General features: G+C 42.4%; 1 protein-coding gene across 1 annotated transcript in view; it reads right to left on the bottom strand.

Annotated features, from left to right (window-relative positions):
• Positions 1-12,397, bottom strand: part of LOC149455560 (cytochrome P450 2K4-like) — a 29,343-nt gene extending 16,946 nt beyond the window's left edge. Inside the window, exons 1-3 of the mRNA XM_089686010.1 lie at positions 12,151-12,397; positions 2,015-2,177; positions 686-835 (exon numbers count right to left, since the gene is read on the bottom strand). Of these exons, the coding sequence (XP_089542136.1) occupies positions 686-835; positions 2,015-2,177; positions 12,151-12,345 (508 nt within the window). The 5' untranslated portion in view covers positions 12,346-12,397. The remainder of the gene's footprint in view (positions 1-685; positions 836-2,014; positions 2,178-12,150) is intronic.
• Between the last annotated feature and the right edge of the window lie 8,475 nt (positions 12,398-20,872).

Genomic DNA, 20,872 nt, shown 5'->3' with positions numbered 1-20,872 from the left:
GCTGAAGTGCACAGAAGTCTGTAACTGTCTGCAGAGTCAATAGCTAAAGATCTCCAGGCTTCATGTGTCTTTTGAAATAGCACAACAATAGTGCATAGAGAGCTTCTTGGAATGGGTTTCCATAGCATTTCCATAGCAGCTGCATCCAAGCCTTACATCACCAAGTGCAATGCAGTGCTGAAAGACATGCTGCCACTGGACTCTAGAGACATGAAACGTGTTCTCTGGAATGAGCAATCATGCTTCTCTGTCTGGCAATCCGATGGATGAGTCTGGATTTGCTGGTTGCCAAGAGACCTGTGCCTGACTACATTGTGCAAAGTGTAAAGTTTGCTGGAGGGGGATTATGGTGTGGGGTTAATAACTATTAATGGTGTAGCGCTATGAATAAATATCGATACATAAATAAATATAATTATATAATTACACCATAAATAATACGTGAATAAGTGATAGATCCTTCAAGGATCTATATGTGTGATTCATCAAATGATGATGTGCAAAACCTGGTCGCAATAATGGACCTATAATAATGTGCACATCTGTTTATATTTTTGATATCTTTTATTTTAAACAACTGTTCTACTCTTAGAGTATGCATGTCTTTTATAACCTTTTGTAGTTTGTCCATATGTACTGAATGTCTACAGGCTCCAGTGATGGAAACTTGGTCCTACGTTTTTACCTTCTAATGATTCAAGTTCCTTAGTAAAAAATCCACACTCTTCAACAATCCGATCTTCTATGGTCTTCTTTCCCATTCCAAAGTCTCGTAATTTGCTGAGAGTGAACCTTCTCATGGTTCTCCAGTTTTCCCCATGGCTGAATGGAATACCTGTGAAAGAACAGAAAATTCATTAGCCCTACAACTCTGAATTTCCCATACAATTACCAGTGAGTGTTGAGCTAGACCAGATGAGCATTTGATTGATACATGCAATCTAAGAGCAATGATTAGTCCAGTAGAGAGGTTTTGGTTACTGAGTTTCACCTGATGGATTAGAACTAAGGAATCAGCAAGAATATATTCAAGATATTCAAGATTCTTCTCTAAAACAAGGTTTCTTCCAGATTACATAGAGATAGGCTGAGATATGCTGTTTTTACTGCTTAGTCAAGGGCTAATTGCCTTTTTGCGCCTTTATTAAAATGGAAGTTTCTGATCATTTCTCGTGCTCATGTTCTTGGCAACAAATTATCTTTTTGACTGTATTATTTTCCTTAAACAGAACAGCAGATAAGGGTTTGATGGTAGTCTAAGACAAGCAAAATGTGACACTATAAATATTGGTCACCTCATAGTGGCCCCTGTTCTCTATTGTACAAAATTATATGTTTTATTTTTTTCATGTGATTTGTGAACTTTATCTTTTAGGAATATGCTGCTCTTTAAGAGTCCTTACACATCAGATGCAGTGGGACGCAAGACAAGGAAAAATGTCTTGTCTCCTATGTGACTGGTTCACAACTTTGCATTGCAGTGGTGTGTGGATGGTATGCACTGACAAAAATACAGCAGGTTATACTTTTTCCAGCACAGTGCAGTACAAGGCAATGCACTGCTTCAAATCATGCGTTGGCCAGCAGAACTTACTAAAATGTCACTGTGTGTATTTAGAAGGAAAAGGTCACATTTTGATGCACTGCAAATGGTGCATCTCAATGCAGCGCACCGCACACCAACCGCTGTGTTGTAACAAAGTGGCTGGTATGAATAGACTCTAAAGCAGACCTAGCATCAGATAATATTCTCTTTCCATTCAAATTTCATGCATGCTAAATAACTGGGACAAGGGACCAGTCATAACATTGCTTGCCCAGGAGTTGTGTTATAACATCAATTTACTATTTGCAAATGTTTTCTGTGGAACTGTTGCAACTATCTTCTCTGGATTTTAGTACTTAAAAGTCTGGCTTAGATCTACGTGCCAACGTATTCGTGTTTCTAATTCTCCCTAAATATGATTCTTTAACAAAAAAAATTATAGAAAGGATAAGTTTACTGTAAGCATACCAAATCCTTTGTTAATGTCCTCAAACATCGGTATGTGGGGCCTTTCTGCAAATTCATCAGCGTAGTCAACAAGTGCAGTCTTGACAGTCTCATAACCAGATAATACCACCATTTTCACATTACCCATCTGGATACTGAACACAGAGCCATATTGTTTAGAGAGCTGACAAGACAAAATAATTAAATATGTAAAACATACAAATGGCCAAAACAAAGACTACCTGCATTTTATTGATTTTTTTTATAAAAAAAAAATAAATTGGAAGTGGTATATACTTTTTTTGTAGTCAAATAATAAGTGTGGACTCTCACTTTAAAATTCTCTTTTTTCAACTTTCTATTTTTTTTTCTTTCTATAAAAAATAAATAAATAAACAAGAGCAGGTCCAGGATTGTTATAAGTGATTTCAGTAAGTGATTTCAGTAACCCTTAGGGGTCATTTAAAACTTAGACATAACTAAAAACGACTTAAATTTCACATTTTGCTTTGACTCCAATGTTATATATCTAGTCAGGTTGAAAAAAGGCACAAATGTATCTAGTTCAACCAATAGAAAAACAGATTAATAGAAAGCCTCCATACATACAGTAAGTGTGCGTAGCCTATTGCAATAGGTGCATATATATATGTGTGTGTAAATATATATATATGTGTGTGTATATATATATATATATATATATATATATACACAGAGGAGTGTGCTATGTATGTAAAGGGAGCAGAGTTAAGGAGTGCACTAAGTACAGGGTGCAGGGCTCAGGAGGATGCAGAGTTACGGGGTGCGCTATGTACAGGGTGCAAGCCTCAGGGGTATACTATGTACAGGACGTAGGGATAAGGAGTGCACTATGTACAGAAAGCAGAGTTAAGGAGTGCACTTTGTACAGGGTGCAGGGCTCAGGAGTGTGCTATAGACAGGGTGAAGAGTTAAGGAGTTTACTATGTACAGGGTGCAGGGCTCAGGAGTATGCTATGTACAGGATGCAGGGATCAGGAGTGCACTATGTACAGGGAGCAGTGTTAAGGAGTGAGCTATGTACAAGGTGCATGGCTCAGGAATGTGCTATGTGCAGGATGCAGGGGTCGGGAGTATGCCATAAACAGGGTGCACTGCTCTGAAGTATGCTATGTACAAGATGCAGAGTTAAGGAATGCATATCTCACAGACCAGTCCCCCCCACCTCCCAGTACAAAACCCCCCCCCCCAACCTGCTCTTTGCTTCCAGTACAGAGCTGTCCTTTCTTCCCCATATCCTCTCTATCCCACCTAAAGAATACCAGAGATTGGAGAGAGGGGCTGCTGCCAAAGTGCAGCTAAAATGTACAGTAGCAGCATGCAGGCTGCTGGAGTGGGCTTTAGGATGAGCTGCCACCAATTCATTAGAGCTGTGCACATTCCCAACCTCCGCCCTCCTCTGCAGAGTGCCCACCACCAGAAGAGGAGCCTGTCACTTATGCACACAGAAGCTGGGTTTCTGTGTGTGCAAGTGAAAGTAGCATGCGGCAGGCAAGGGGCTAGCGCCAGAGGTGGCGGAACTCCATTCTGGCATGTTCTGGCTCAAAAAAAAGTCCTGTGTGCACTGAGTGATTAGGATATGTCCAGGCACATCTGGCACACTCCATGCACATGCCTTTGTCTCTGTATACAGAATCCAATACCCAGAGCTGATCCAGAGGAAGGCAAAAAACCCCAATAAAGCTTATTCCAATTTGCTCCAGCAGGGATCCCTCAGAAGGGGATCTATTTAGATTTTTTGCAACCTTAGTTTCCTTTTTACCTACTCTGTTATATTATTTTTCAATTTTTTTCACAAAATTGACATCTCACCTAAATCTCCAGACTTTTGCTTGGGGAAATTAATTCCCCAATACAGTTTGTTTAACACTAAATAGAACTTTTGGTGATAAAATAAAAAATGCTCAGGCCAACTGTCCATTTTTAGGTTTACCAACAAATCCAATACAAGAAAGTATATGCCAAATTGTATGCAGCACCCTCCTAGATAGCTAGGATTTACTGTAAGTAAATAAAGTTCATTTTGGCTCCTCTATAATCGTAAGTGGAGCAGCTATTGATTTCCTTGGGCTGTTCTAGATCTCACAGGTTGCAGATTTTACTGTTTTCCCCACCATCTGGAAATTTCCAGAACATAGAGAAGAGTCCAATAAGCAGCTTAAATGTGTATTTTACTGCAGTAATTTCCTGGGCAGGTATGCCCAGAAGGTAGCAAGGGAGAACATAAATAGTTGGGGGTCTGGAGCAGCCATGTTCTTGTCCTGCAGAAGAAGTTCCACAGCCTTTTTGGCAGTTCTGCTGGAGTTTCTGCTCATCTTCATCAAGGTCTCAGTGCCTGGAGGAAGCTGGAAAGTGTATAGCTGTCCTGTGGCATTATATTAGCCCATCCCTCACTGAACAGTGTCCAGAGGAAGCTGGAAACGGTGCAGTTGTCCTGTGACATAGAGGTGTCTGGTGGAACCTGGGAAGTGTTCAGCTGTCCTATGACATTGTGAGTACTGACCCTAGCTCAAGATCTCAGTGACTTGTTTTGGGTGATAAGTGCAAGTGGTAGCTCTCACTAAAACAGCTCTTACAGGGTCTCAGTTTTAACCAATCACCTTTGTCCTTGGTGTAAAGACTATTCAGGTAAGCCTAGTAAAGAGTGTCCTCCTGTTAGTATTCTTGGAGTATCCCATACTACCCTAACCCCTCTCCTGTTACATGTTCTTCAAGCAATAAATCATAAAAGACAACCCCTAGACTGTTTATTGAAGCCAGAGTGAGAAGTTGCTTAGGTGATTGATACTGTTTGGGGAAGAACTAGTTAAAATCAGTGGCTCCTTAGAGGGTAGCACTACATTTAAATCAGTAGTTTCTGCTGCAGGAATCTGAACAGTAGCAAATTTCAACATACTGTAGGAGGAAAGGTCTTTGCAACAGAATATCTTGTTGCTAAAGAAATAAGCATGCACAAGTAGGATCTCCAGTGTGCCAGCATTCAAACTCTCAGGGATAGCTCAATGTACTAGCATTTAAATTCACAAAAACCTTGGCATGAAAACTGCCCACCACTTTTAGAAAACTTACTGAGTTTATTTATCTCATTAAACTCCAGGAGATAGGGTTCAGGCACAGAATTCCCCAAAACAGGCAGAATAATATATTTTTGGACATGAACAAGAACATCTTGCAATGTCCACTGGCAACAGTTTTTTCTAAAGTGCCCCATAGAGAAAGACATCTTCTTGTTCCACTCTTTCTAGATGTACCCTCCAGTGGGACAGAGTAATTTCTATAGGTACAGGCACAGGCTCCTCATTCATCAGGTCTGGAAGGCACCGAATTCCAGCACATCTTCCTCTCCAGCCCACAGCCCAGATGTCAAATACCTTTCTGGAAGGTCACCCACAAATATTTATATCCTTTCCCAGTGTGAACCATATTTATGTAACACATTGCACTGTTACTGTTTGCAGGATATTGATTAACCACTAGATGGTTCCAGTTTAGCTATTACAGACTTGAGTATAGCAACGTATTGTTGAACTTGTATGCTGAAAGCAGGACTGTTGTGTATGGACATACTGAAAGCAGACTACTTTTCTCAGAGGAGCTTGTAGCTAAAAGTCGGGAACTTCTTGGGGGGGGGGGCAGAGAGCTGACTCTGCAGGCGTACAGATTGTGGAGTCATCCTCGGTATCGTTCCATTCTCAGGAAGTCCCCCCTAACCAAGAGACCGTGCTTCACTCCACCCAGATTGCAGACTTGGTGAGAGGGTTCCATGTCCCAAGCTGTTTCCAGTTACTAGATTTACTCTTCCTTTCTCAGTTTTATCAGTGCAGCACTCTTTGCATCACAGTTTACCACCTGCAACACAAACTTCTTAGTCTAAGACAGAACTGAGGCCTACACCACCTGCAACACAGACTTTATATCCCGATTTAGTGTTGAGACCTACAGCTTCAGTGAACCCCCCCCCCCCATTGCTCTGAATGCAGGACTACTCCTGCAGCATATGTGTCTTTGTGGACAGTGACACTGTTAAAACCTCATCTCCAACATATAACCATAAAGGAACTTGCTTCAGCCAGCCAATTCCCTACTTATTGGAATCCAAATTCTAATGGAGTCTACTCCCGCCCCTTCCTTACCTATACTGATCCACGTCTTCACTTGCTTCTATTAACTCTTTTTCTAATTTTGCTACCATCAGTCAGAGTAAAGTTTCCTACTACTGTGCTTTTCCTTATTTAATAAATCTTGACTTCAAGCAAAGAGGGCCTCAACCTTAACCACTTGCCCTCCAGAGGATTAACCCCCCCCCTTCCTGACCAGGCCCTTTTTGTGATACGGCGCTGTCTTACTTTAACTGACAATTGCGCGGTCATGCAACTCTGCACACAAATGAAATTTATGCCCTTTTTTTCCCCACAAATAAAGCTTTCTTTCGCTGGTATTTTATCACCTCTGTGTTTTTTTATTTTTTGGGCTATAAACAAATGCAGACAATTTTGAAAAAAAAACTATATTTTTGACTTTTTGCTATAAAACGTATCCAGTAAAAAAAATTGTAAAAATAAAATTTCTTTATAAATTAAAAAAAATTCCCAATACGTGTGAATTAATTGGTTTACATGAAACTTAAAGCGTCTACAAATGGCAGAATATACACTGAAATGTTCATTTTTTTTTTCTACTAGTAATGGCGTCGATCAGCGACTTATAGCGGAACTTCTGGACTGCAGCGGGCATTCTGAAACTAGGGGGAACTGACTAACTGCCACTGACACCCTCAGTGACACTAATACAGTGATCAGTGCTAATACAATGCACTGACACTGACCAGGAAGGGGTTAACATCTGGGAAAATCAAAGGGTTAACTGTGTGCTGTTTTACATCATGTGCTGTGTGTTTTACAATGTAGATAAGCTGCTTTGTATTGCTCTGCTGTGCAGAGCAACCTCTTTGTGCTGACAGGGGAGAGATCTGTATTGTTTATATACAGACCTCTCCGCTGTCAGTTCCACCAACGATCTCCGAGTCCCGACCGGGACCCAGTGATTGACATGATGAGGAGCCAATAACGGGGTGGGTAGGGAGCGTGCACACTCTCTACCCGGAAATGCAAAATCAAGTATATATACGTGATTTTGCGCATCCTTGCCTCCCTGTAGCAGTACTTCTGCTGTAGGTTGGTCAGGAAGTGGGTAATGTGCACCAACTAGGGACCCAACAAGCATGCAGAAGAGTTGTTTTCTTTTATATTGAATATATATGATATTAAAGGGGACATTTTCATTTGCATATTCATCTTCTAGTTAAACCCTCAGAAAAGTGAGTTAGCCCAAATTCTTGATAGCCTACTACAGCTAATTTTTGGGAAGATATCACAATGTGGGGATTGGCATTTAATCTTGGGTCCAACAGAATATTTTTGGCCTTTCCTTTAAAGGGGTACTGCTTTGATTATTTGGAGTTGTGCAGAGTGCCTAGAAGCTGTACACAATTGTTATTTCTTTTGTGTTTGCACCATTTCTTTGATCTCAATACAAACACAATATTGGTTCACTCTAAACTGTGTGATTACTTTGTGTTCCAGAACCAGGGGATCCTCTTGGGTAAGGTTTTACGGTGGTGTCAGCAGGGGTTGTGCTTCCAAATCATGCTCAGAACAGACAAGGAATAGAAAAATAAGGGGGTAGTGCTTCATTTATATTCTTCCACAGCATTAACCACTGGCAATAAACCTCCTAGTGATTTGCCAGAGAAAAAAATATATTCATAACTCATTAATATTTTTTCTTCTTGCACTATCTGCTGGTAACTCTTCCTGGCAACAGGCAGAAGTAAAAACAATCTTAACTAAGAAGAAACCCAGCAAACACAGAATTAACAATAATAATCAAAGCTCAGGCTGCCTATAAATATTCAATTTGGAACAGGGACAATGCAGCAGAGGAGTGGGTGCCTACACATACACATACTGTATATGAATCGTATGCAAACTCTAACAATGCACTTTTCTTAATTTTTTTGGTCTGTTAAATATACTGTATAATTGAAAGCACTTGGTTGTACTTCTGTATAGTCACCAACATATCTGTTGACCTTGTCAGAAATCAGAACTGTTGTTTGTCTTGTGCATGTATTATTTATTTATGGTACTTATATAGCACCATCAATTTACACAGTACTTTACATATATAGTGTACATTCACATCAGTCCCTAACCCTCAAATGGCGTACAATCTAAGGTCCCTAACTCACATTCATATATACACATACTGGGGCCAATTTAGACAGGATCCAATCAACCTACCAGCATGTCTTTGGAGTGTGGGAGGAAACTGGAGTACCTAGAGAAAACCCACTCCCATGCGTCCCGTATGTCCCAACGCTCACAGGGAATGGAACCCGGAAGACGGATGCCGGCATCGGCCGGAGGACATGGCCGGGGACCCTGCAGGGGGGACATCGCGGGAGCGAAGGACAAGGTAAGTGCAGAAGAGATCCCGGAAAAATGCTGCAGGGTAATCCTAAGTGTAGCTCGGGGTTACCGCTTGTGGTGCTGAAACTTTACCCCGAGCTACACTCGGGAATACCGCCAGGGAGGTTAAAGGAGATCTATCCGCTGATCCTGAGCAGAAGGGAGCAGGCAGATGACTTGTCCATGTCTGCTCTGCTTATGCATAGTGGACACAGCCCAATCCACTCTGTGGGCAGTTGGATGTAAACGGACTGGCTGTCCGTTTTCACTCGACTGCTCTCCTATTTGATCCACCCAGACTGAGGGGGAGAGATAGAATTGCAGGTAGGTAGGTGTAAAGAGACACAAGTCTGTTTACATCCTGTGCTCCACAGAAATGAATGGAGGGTCTGATCCCGTCTGCTTAGAAAACAGATCCAATCAGACTGATCGCGTGAAAGGGGCTTTAGTGTTATGGTTACAGAGAAAAGTTAGTGGGGGGATTGTAGGGAGGGTTAATTTTAACAGTACAGGCTGAGATACTTTTAGAAGTACAGAAAGGAATATGGAGAGGCTTATAGAAAAAGGTTAGGGTTGGGGATAGTGGGGGAATTAGTGTTAGGTTTCCAGAGAGGGTAATTTAGGAGTTAGTAAAAGGATTTTCAGGAACAGTACTATAACAGTAATCCCTGAAGAAGTCACATGATCTGTGATGCAACGTGTTGGGCAGAGCCTGGTGACATCACTTCGCATGCGCAAACCAGCACCAGTGATGTGAGGAACCATTTTGATTGATGGCTATGGGCATGCTATTTGTTTAATACCTTTTGTGAGTGCATTTTTTACCTAAATAAAGTGGTTATGTTTTATGGGGTTGCACTATGATCTGTTCCTTTTTCTTTTTGATCATATACATCATAATGCCACTGGAAATCCTGGAGTCTGTTCCCTTAAAGGGCCAGAGCCAAGGAAATATCTACTAAAGATCAGCAGAAGTTGTTTAGTATCCCTAAGCGTGTATGACCTATTTGTTAGGTCAGGGAAGAAGGTGAGTGCATGGTGCACCTATTCGGTGATGGGAAACACTACAATGTAGTTGGAGCAATGCAAATAATTGATTACTGCACTTTAGAGCACATTTTTAAATATTTTTTACTGTGAGTGTGTATTGAAGCAGGTTAAATTTGTAACTTCAAAAAAACGGTGTTGCACTATGGTGTTTTTCTGTTTCATATTGCACGGATTTGGAGCTAACGGTCCATTGGAGACATAACACGTGGAAGGAACACTTTATGGATCAGAAATTTGGAGGGTACATAGTCCTTTAACCGCCTCCCGGTTACAATATAGTACAATGATGGGCGCAAGGCGGTTCTCTCGCTCTGGGAGGGCATCATATGACGTCCTTCCATTCTAACCATGCATAAGCAGCTCCGAGAGCGCGCAGCGTGGCGATCGGCGGTGCGCTGTGTCCCTCGGATCACCAATTGACGGAAAGAGCCGAAGATGTCGGCTCGGTCATGTGATCAGCTGTGTCCAATCACAGCTGATCACATGTAAATAGGGAAATACCAGTTATCGGCATTTCTCTCCTCATGAGCTGTCACGCTGACAGCTCGAGAGGAGATCCGGTAATCGGCATTCCTCGGAGGGGACATGTGCCCTGATCATCAGGGCACTGATAATCAGTGTGCCCTGATGATCTGTGTATCCCCAGCAGTGCCATCTGTCAGTGTCCATCAGTGCCAGCTGTCAGTGCTCATCAGTGCCACCTGCCAGTGCCCATCAATGCCACATTTCAGTGCCTACCAGTGAACACCAATGCCACATATCAGTGCCCATCTGAGCTGCCTTTCAGTGTCACCTATCAGTGCCACCTATCAATGCCAGTCAGTGCCACCTATCAGTGCTGCCACCTGTCAGTGCCAGTCAGTGCCGCCTATCAGTGCCCATGAGTGCTGCCTATCAGTGCTGCCTAACAATGCCAGTCAGTGTCACCAAACAGTGCCAGTCAGTGCCATATATGAGTGCTGCCTTTCAGTGCCCATCGGTGATGCCTGTCAATGCCCATCAGTGCCACCTACCAGTGCCTCCTCATCAGTGTTCATCAGTGCCACCTATCAGTGTCCATTAGTGCAGCCTATCAGTGCCCATCACTGCAGCCTCATTAGCGCACATTAGTGAAGGAGAAAAATCACTTATTTACAAAATTTTATAACAAAAACTAAGAAAAAACTTGTTTTTTTCAAAATTTTCAGTAGTTTTTGGTTTAAGAAAAAATAAAAAACCCAGAGGTGATTAAATACCACCAAAATAAAGCTCTATCTGTCACAAAAAAATGATAAAAATTTCATATGGGTACAGTGTTGCATGACCACGCAATTGTCATTCAAAGTGCAACAGCGCTGAAAGCTGGAAATGGGCCTGGGCAGGAAGGGGGTATAAGTGCCCGGTAGGCTAGTGGTTAAAAGCATGTTTGGCCTATTATAATTTATAGGTCATCTCTCAGGGAAAGGGGCCACAATTCAAGCAGGAAGTTGAATATTGCTGGATGATAGCACAACATATGTTGGATTGGACTGTTATTATCTCACAATTTTGAAGTATCTTTGGACTGTCACTGCATGTTTTTTAGAGTTTATGTTTTCATTATATGAGGAGGTTGTGCATCACATTTTTGTTTAACTATAACAGTTGCAGTTAGGATTAAAGGCAGGATTAAGTGGAAGAATAGTGTATCATGCTTGCAATCTAAACTGAGAGCAATTCTGCCCCAGCGCTGAAAGTTGTTCGCTACAGATCAGGGGCGGACTGACAACTCATGGGGCCCCCGAGCAATAGGGGATCATGGAGCCCCTGTGTCCTTGCCCAAACTCAAAAAAGCCTATGAAAAAGGTACCAGGGGCATCTCATGGGGCCTCCTACTGACCCCGGGCCCTCGGGCAGTGCCTGAGTTTCCAAATGGTCAGTCCACCCCTGCTACAGATAAATCTCTGGCCAACTCCAACCATCACTATCGTATGACAATACAAATGGGAATTTGTGTTGTGGGTAGAAGGGCTTTGGAGCGGTCTGTCTGATTCACCATTTATTTTTGCGATTCACCAATTTTCAGTAGGAAATCTGCCCGGTAATAGTAACTCAAACTTCGCTGTAGTGATTGACTCAGGAGTTGGTTGCAGTGTTATTACCTGGTGGTCAGGAATTTATAAAGTGATGGAGCATGTGGTCTACTCATGTTGGACCTGACAGAGCATGGGCAAAACAAAGCCAGAGCCAGCCTCAGGAACAGCTTTGCCACAAGGTTACTTAAGTCCAAGTTGTCCAGTGCTTTAGCTGTCTGGCTGCTCTATCATTTGCAACTAGGACACTTGTGTGCTGGCGAGCATTTGAACTATACTTGCCAAGAGGCTGATTGCCATTGCATTTAAAAACTCTGGTTGCCTGGCTGTGATGCTAATCTAATGGCTGGAATAGCCACTGACCTGAAACAAATTAGCTGATTAGATTTTTGGACTTTCTAATTTGAATGTTGATTTAAAGGGTTCTAAAGCCAAGGAGCTTTTTTTGTAATTGTATCACTATAGGTTTTTTATAAGTCTTCATTACTTGATTGCAATTCTTTACCTTATACAGAATTATATCAGAGCTGAACAGCTTAATAGTTACCTTCATAAAAGTTTCAGTTGGCCTCCTAAGATTAATCATATGCAGATTTCCAATCATTGGCAGAGCTCTGGGCCCTGGAGGGAATTTCTTGGATGAAGCAGCTGAAATCCATGATCCCCAGCCTTTTATAATGTATAGGATAGCCAAAAGTAATAATCCATATATAGTGAATTCAGAAGTAACTGCAAACTCCATGGCTACTGTGCTTTAAAAATATGAAGGTGGCACAAGGTGCTCTATGAGCTTGGTGTCCTGTAATTTCCTGGAATGGGAGGAGTACTGCATTGTCACTTTTGTAACAGTTTTCTGTTCCATTATAAACAGAGATAGTCCACAAATATATAACCTAGATAACCAACATCACAAGTGCTGTCTAGGGTGTGGATATTGTAAATGTCCATGTAACTGGAAGGGGATAGCATTTTTTGTTTCAAAAACAAACTTTTTTTTACTGTACAGCATACAAAATGCCAGCGTTTTTAGATGGAATTAGAGGACCCTTCATGAGGATAAAAATTCCTGTCCACCTTTTTTTGAATAACAACTTCAGTGACAGTATTTGGCAGAGTTAGACACATATATTTCAGATAATAATTAATCAATCAATCTGATGCCAAATATCATTAGACCCATTATTCCACTCTATATGTCTGATAAGTCCCAGATACTGTTTCCTCCCTATTCCAGAAAATTGATCTCTTCTCAGGACTAATTCACACTATATTATTATTATTATTATACAGTGTTTATAAAGCGCCAAAGGGTTTGCTCAGCGCTGTACATTAGAGTGGGGGGACAGTACATGAGACAATACAGTAACAATACAATACACGAGGGTTCGAGGGCCCTGCTCTTTCGAGCTTACAATCTAGGAGGGAGGGGGTAGAGGCACAGGAGGAAGTGGCTGTGGGGGATGGAGTGGTAGGAGGAGTGGAGGAAAACGGCTGTTAGGTGAGGGTGGGGTAGGCTTCCCTGAAGAGATGGGTTTTCAGGGTGCGCCTAAAGGTGAGGAGGGTAGGTGACAGTCTGATGGATTGGGGTAGTGAGTTCCAGAGGATGGGGGAAGTCCTGGAGAAGTCCTGCAGTCGGGCGTGGGAGGAGGAGACCAGGGAGCTAGAGAGTAGGAGGTCTTGTGAGAAGCGAAGGGCACGGGTAGGGTGGTATTTGGGTATCAGGTCAGTGAGGTAGTTTGGGGCAGCGTTATGAATGGCTTTGTATGTCAATCTTAGTAATTTGAATTTGATGCGTTGGGCAATTGGGAGCCAGTGGAGGGAATGACAGAGGGGGGGTGGCAGAAGTGGAGCAGTTGGTGAGGTGGATGAGTCTAGCCGCTGAGTTCAGGATAGTCTGGAGCGGGGATAGCATATGTTTGGGTAGGTCAGTGAGAAGGGAGTTGCAATAGTCCAGGCGTGAGATAATAAGGGAGTGTACGAGTTGTTTAGTGGTGTCTGGGGTGATGAAAATACGTATCTTGGAGATATTGCGGAGGTGGAGCCTGCATGAATTTGATAGTGATTGGACATGAGGTTGGAAGGAAAGGTTTGAGTCCAGGGTGACACCCAGGACTTTGGCGTGTGGGGTGGGATTGATGGTGGCGTTGCTAGTCGTGATAGAGAGGATGGGGGGGGTTAAATGTATGTCACCGCAAGGACACACAGGGAACAATTGTTTGTAATGTGTTCTATTCACACTGCAGCGCAGCATACGGTTGCTCTGAAGTGTTTTGCAATAAAATGCAGACATGCTACATTTTATCACAGTACACCGTGCTGAATCGCACAGCAATGTACAGCATCCCATTGCTGTACACTTGCAGTTTTGAACACTTTAAATAAAGTTTGTACAAAACAAAACAGAGCCATGCGATACGCTGAATCACGCACCACATTGACCCCTAGTGCAGAATGAAGTGGAGAGTTGCCAGAGTGGTAAAGTGCTTTGGCAGCTCTCTGTTTATATTGTGAATTTTCACCTTTAAACAGTACAGTACATAACACATTCATCCTCTGTAGCACACTGTGTATGGCTCTCCTTATGGAATATAGCAGCTCATTCTGAATCACGTTCAGAACATGGCTTGGAACACACACGTGTGTAGGAAGACAGAAGGGTGTAATGATAATTTACATCAGATTGTGATTAACTCCTTCATGACGAAGGGTAAAAAAATTCTAATGCCTGGACAAAGTTTTGCAACTTTGGCATGTGTTAGTAAAACTGTACATATCATCGCAACTACTTATTGTATCCAGGTGAATTATACCTTGTTTTGTTTAGGACAAATTAGGCTTTTATTTGGTGGTAAGGCTAAATTCACACTTGTGTGGGGGGTTGCCATTGCAGAACCGCATCTGTTCCCGCACCTGCAGGCAAAAACGTGCTGCAGTTTAGGAGTTGCATGGGGGTGTCATCATTATTATTCCCCTCAAAGACCCCCCTCAACATCTGGGTCAAGGTAATTGAGAAGAAGCCCTTGTCCTCAACAACACGGGGACAAGGTGTTTTGCCAGGGTCCCCCCTAACAAGGTACCATCCCCTTGTTGAGGACAGATGATCTGGTATGGTTCATAAGAGTGGCCACATGCTTACTGCCCCCCTTCTCTGGCCAGGAAGTCTGCATGCTTAGATAAGGGTCTGGTATAGATTTTGGGGGAACAGGAGATCCAACCAAAAAAAAATGGCATGCCCCCTCCCAAATTCCATACCGAGTCCAAAGGTGTTCTCTGTGCCAAAAATAAGAAAAAAAGAATGGGTACCCCCTTAAAATCCATACAAGATGACTATCTGGCCACTATGTCAATCTGAAAGGCATCTCAATGTACCGTGTCAACAGAAGTGCATTGCAGAGTAGCATAAGAGCAGCAATGCAGTAATGTGCATTGCATTGCAGTGTGTTGCAGAAACTGCTACATGCTCCTTTTCTGGTTCATTTTGGTGCATAGAGCTAAATAGAACTTTCAATTAGCGAAATACATTTCAGGTGCATCAAAACAAAAACTGTGAAATGCCTTACAGTTTTTTTTTCCTTAGAAAGCAGCCACAGCCTGAGTAGAAAGATATGCCCTGGCGAACATGTTGATGCAAAGGACCCTTGCTCTCTGCATGTAGGTAGTAGTCTCATTGCTAAGGTTTGATACACCTCCTAGACAGTCATAGCTAGAACTCTTCAGCCACCAAATGCACAGTGCTGTTTGGAGAGCTCTAGATATGACTCAGCAGTGAATATGGCAGACCTCTGTAGAGAGACCACTGATTTCACAGGGCTTTCTACTTTCTAAAGAAAAAACTGAAAGACTTTGTGCACCTTTAGTTTTGATACACCTGAAATTCATTCATCTGATTAATTTCGAAGGTTTATTGGGGCTGTAAGGCAAATCAACTGTGGCCATTAATCACAGTGGTACAAACACACACCTTTTGTGTTGCATTACCTGTAGCCTACAGGAAATTGTCTTCATCATGAAAGTCAGCTAGTTTTGCTTTCCCACCACCTCCTTTGATAGAAGACCTGCTAAAGCAAAGCTTGGATTCCACTACTGCTTCACAGCAAATTGTGAAATAAAAAATAGGCACAAAATACACAATCATTTTTTTTTCTTTATTTAGAACACAAGAATATCTATTTTTTTTTTTTACTTTTTTTTATCACCAGAATCAGGTCCAACTTCCTTTTCTGTGTGAAAGAAAGCCCTTTGTCTAAGCAAGCAAAGAGATATTGCCAACTTAGCAGAAGACGGTTTTGATCCATTGACCTCTGGGCTTTGGGCCACGCATGCTTCATCTACACCACTCTGGGTGAAAGATTTGCCATGTCATATGGCCAACATGGGCCTCAAATCCACAACCTTGGGATTAAGAGTCTCATGTTCTACCGAGTGAGCTAGCTGAACTACAAACCTGGCTAACTCACTTGGTAAAGCATGCGACTCTTAAACTTAGCATTGCAGGTTGAAGCCCCATGTTGGCAGTATGACATAACAAAGTTTGTAGTCTGGCTAGCTTAGTCATTAGACCATAAGACTTGTGAACTCAGGGTCATGGGGTCAAGCCCTACATTGGCCAGCAAACATCATCAGGCAGTTGTGGCTCAAATGTGTTAAAAAAATGTGTAAGGAAAGCCCCTTTAAACATACTCTTTCCATATAACAATAATGAAATGGCTGCTGTGGAATGCATGCCATACATGTTGGCAAAGAAGTGCTGCATCACAATGCATTCCAGCCTCTACTTCTGGTTAAAGAAGTATGTCACTTCCAGTCAGCCCTCCAGTGGCCATATTTGTTTCAGGTCACCAGAAGGGATCGAAGACTGTACACAGCAAATAAGGGCTCTGCAATAAATGTGCCCTTAAGCAGCAGACGTTAATCTGCAGCTATAGCGCCCCTTTTCGGCATACCTAATGTCCAAATTGACCCACCAAGAGGTCTACATGGGTCAATGATAACTCTGTGCCACCGAATGATTGACTAATATTATCCTGAGTTAGCACCTATATAAAATGATGGTAAAAATAATAATAAAGATAGAATTGTTATTAAATTAATAAAATATTAATTTAAAAATTCTATATAAAATGCAGAAAACAGCATGCGTGTCCATATCTCTGTGTATATGCTGTATGCAAATCCTGCTGGCTGTGCTCTTTCTCCCCTTTCCAAAGACATGGTCAACATTGCTAAGTTCACCTTGTACTTTTTTTTATTACCGTGGTGGCAATTGGAGTGAATGAACACTCAATTGCTTAATGAACCTAGGATTTTGGAGTGGTTACACATGATTACAGGTGTTTAGCCGCATTTTCTGCTGAAAAGCTCCTCTCCTCTCACGTGCAAGTGCTGAGAGTGCTTTTTTCAGGCTCTAATAGCTTCTTTTCTAATACGCCTTTTACCACTTCAAGTCTGGACACTTTTACCCCCTTCTTGTCCAGGCTAATTTTCAGCTTTCAGTGCTATCACACTTTGAATGACAATTGCGGGGAAAAAAAGCGTTTTTCTTATAAAATTTTACAATTAAATAATCTTTCTTCATAAATCTTGGCCAAAGTTTATTTGGTTATCTTTTTAGTATAAAAAAACCCAAATTAGTTTATAACCAAAAATGATAATTTAAAATGTTTTTTTTATATTTTTATTTATTTTTTTATATTATTTATGTTTTTTTTTTTTTTAACATACTGTCACCCTAACAGTACAGTGTCACCATAGTGACACTGTACTACTTGTGGGGGGGTGATGAAGATTTATTTATTTTTTTTATTACACTGCTTGTTTTTACACCCATAAAGGCTGTAAAAGCAATAATTTCTCCTCGAGAGCGAGAGCTGTGATTGGTCACAGCTTGTCACATGGTACAAGACTGTTGTGAATAGCCTTGTACCATGTGACCTCTGTGATCATTCACAGATTTCACATGTAGTAAGCAATGATGTCAGAAGTGACATCTTGCTTACTACTATTCATGTGATCACTGACTGGCCAATCAGTGATCACATAATCGGTACCTTACACAGAGGTCCCGTACAGCCCCGATCCAGAGACTTCGGGCACCGGATCGTGGTGCCGAGCGCTCCCAAGGAGTGAGCACAGCCTCAAAATGTGGGCGACGTTTATGAACAACAACCGCTCCTATGTGTGCATTGACACATAGAGTAACACAAAGGTGCACTTAGATGCATAAAAAAAAGTCATACACATGTAAAAACAGTTTTTTGTGCTGTGTGCATGAGGCCTTAAAGTGCTTTGTTCACTCAAAAATGCTACTTTAGTAAGGCATAAACACTGGTGTGTCTATTACTTTTATGTTCTGGGGAATATAATGGTAAGAAAATCTCTTTGTCTATTCTGACTCCCACCACTGAACGTATTACAAGGGTGTCATACTCTCACTGCTACATTCTGCAATCCATAACTATATTACAATATAGAAAATCTACCAAAGGCTGGCTGTAGTTGGAGGTATTATTATTATTATACAGTATTTATAAAGCGCCAATGGTTCGCTCAGCGCTGTACATTACAAAGGGGGACAGAACATGTGACAGAACAATACCAATACAATGCAAAACATGAGGGGATCGAGGGCCCTGCTCTTTCAAGCTTACAATCTAGGAGGGAGGGGATGGTGGCACAGGAGGAGAAAGCTGTGGGGGATGGAGTGGTAGGAAGAGTGGAGGAGGTCGGCAAGTTAGCAGGGGGTGGGGTAGGCTTCCCTGAAGAGATGGGTTTTCAAGGTGTGCCTAAAGGAGAGGAGAGTAGGTGATAATCTGATGGGTTGGGGCAGGGAGTTCCAGAGGATGGGTGACACCCTGGAGAAGTCCTGGAGGCGGGCATGGGAGGAGGAGACCAGGGAACTAGAGAGAAGGAGATCTTGTGAGGCAGTATGGTGGACGGCTTTGTACGTCACTGTTAGGATTTTGAATTTGATCCGTTGCGCAATCGGAAGCCAGTGGAGGGATTGGCAGAGGGGGGTGGCGGAGATGGAGCGGCTGGAAAGGTGAATGAGTCTGGCGGCCGTATTCAGGATCGACTGAAGCGGGGATAGCCAGCGGCGAGGCAGGCCAGTGAGGAGGGAGAGGTAGAGGTAGAGATGTTCTGGAGATTATCTTTCACCCTGAAAAGTAAAAAGATCTGGTGGGTGACTCAATCCATTGATGTTTAAGGGAATAATTTTAGTGAACTTGGCCTTTTAGGCATATCTGCACCCAAAAACTAAAAAAAACTGTATACTTTCTAAAATACCAGTCCTTAGTTGAGGTGGATGTATTAGTTTTTTTCCTTTATTCTTACCAGGTAATCCTGCAAATACCCACAGTTCCTGTCCTAGGATGGCTAGGCTCACTCCTCTACTGTATGTATGAAGAAAGCCTTGGCAGTCACATTGGCTGGACTTTACACGTCTGCCTTTGTTCATTTTTAGTAAATGGTTATATCCCATAGCCAATGGGATTAGTAATTAAGAAAAGGAAAATAACACAGGAAGTTACAAGGACACTGTATATCTGACAAGATCAACAGGCATTTTATGTACCTGATGAAAATGTTCTTAGCCTGAAAAAATACAACTAATGCAGCATCCCACATCCCATGGACTGGTAATCTACAATATATTCATTTTTGCCCTTGACTGTGGTTGATGCAGATTCACACCTGCTATTCTGGATTAAATTTAGCCTTCAAAATCCTATACACAGTTTACGCAGTCCCCTGCACAATACACACCAGAGTTATACTCAGTATAAAAGATGCAATGGGGTTGATTTACCAAAGGCAAATAGAGTGTGCACTTTGTGCACTCTTCAAGTGCAGTTGCCCCAGAGCTTAATAAATTAGGTAAAGCTTCACTTTACAAAGAATACCCAATCACGTTCAAGGAAACTAAAAAAAGCAGCATTTTTGCTCGCACATGATTGGATGATGACAGTCAGCAGAGTTTCTGCTTATTTACTAAGCTCTGGAGCAACTGCTCTTGCAGAGTGCAACTGTTTGCCTTTAGTAAATGAACCCGTTTATCATTTTTAAATCTTCTATTCTTTAACAACTTGCCCTCCAGAGGATTTACCCCCCCCCCCCTCCTGACCAGGCCATTTGTTGCGTTACAGCGCTGTTACTTTGACTGACAATTGCACAGTCATGCAATGCTGCACCCAAATAAAATTTACGTCCTTTTTTTCCAACGAATTGAGCTTTCTTTTGATGATATTTGATTGCCTTTTTGCACTATAAAAAAAAAGACCAACAAGTTTGAGAAAAAAACAATATTTTTTACTTTTTGCTATTAAACATGTCCAATAAGAAAAATTTAAAAAATCAACTTTCGTCATAAATTTATGCCAAAATGTATTCTGCTACGTGTATTTGATAGAAAAATCCCAATACGTGTAAATGAATTGGTTTACATGAAAGTTATAGTGTCTACAAATGGTGGCATAGACAATGGAATTTTTTTTTTGGTCTTTTACTAGTAATGGCAGTGATCAGCGACTTATAGCGGACTGCGGCAGGCATTCTGACACTGGGGGGAACTGACTTGGTGTCACTGACATTCCCAGTGATACCAATACGGTGATCAGTGCTACAAAAAAGGCACTGACACTGTACTAATGGCACTGGGCAGAAGGGGTTAGCATGAGGGGCAAACAAAGGGTTAATTGTGTCCATGGAGTGTTTTACATAGGGGGCGGTGTGTGTGGGCTTCACTGTAAGCACACTGCTCTGGATGGCTCTGCACAGCACAGCCATCCAGAGCAGTGTGCCCAAGCTGACAGGGAGGAAGACTATTAGTAAACAAAGCAGTCCTCCTCCCAGTCTGTCAGGGATCCGGGTATGACCAGAAATGTGTGGGAACACAGGTGTAGTCAGGGCTGGAGAGGTGGAATGGTCAGGCAGGCCGTTTGGTACTGTTAAGCACCGCCTGGAGGCATCTCCAGCAGCCCACAGCAAGGGGTTCCTCAGGGCGCGGGGTCTAAGTCCCAATCTGCTTATTCACCAGGGCCCCTGATGATGGGGATGGACTTGGAGCAGACTGAGACCAGGTCGTGTCCCCTGAGTACGTCCGGCAATGGTAGAAAGCGTCGTCAGAGGTGTGCGGGGAAAGGAGCCTGACGTGAAGAGGCTGGCAGACCTGGTAACAGGGACAGATCTGTGCGGGATGGATGGATCGTCTGGGTAGCGTAAGGCGTAGTCAGGCAGGCCAGGTCAGCAATGTGCGGGCAGCGAGGTACCGG

This window comes from Staurois parvus, unplaced genomic scaffold (assembly GCF_062004578.1).
Source record: "Staurois parvus isolate SC_StPar_1 unplaced genomic scaffold, SC_StPar_1.0 ptg000390l, whole genome shotgun sequence".
Lineage (NCBI taxonomy): Eukaryota > Metazoa > Chordata > Amphibia > Anura > Ranidae > Staurois > Staurois parvus.
Note: the sequence above shows the minus strand (reverse complement) of the source record. Positions and strands in the feature narration are given on the sequence as shown.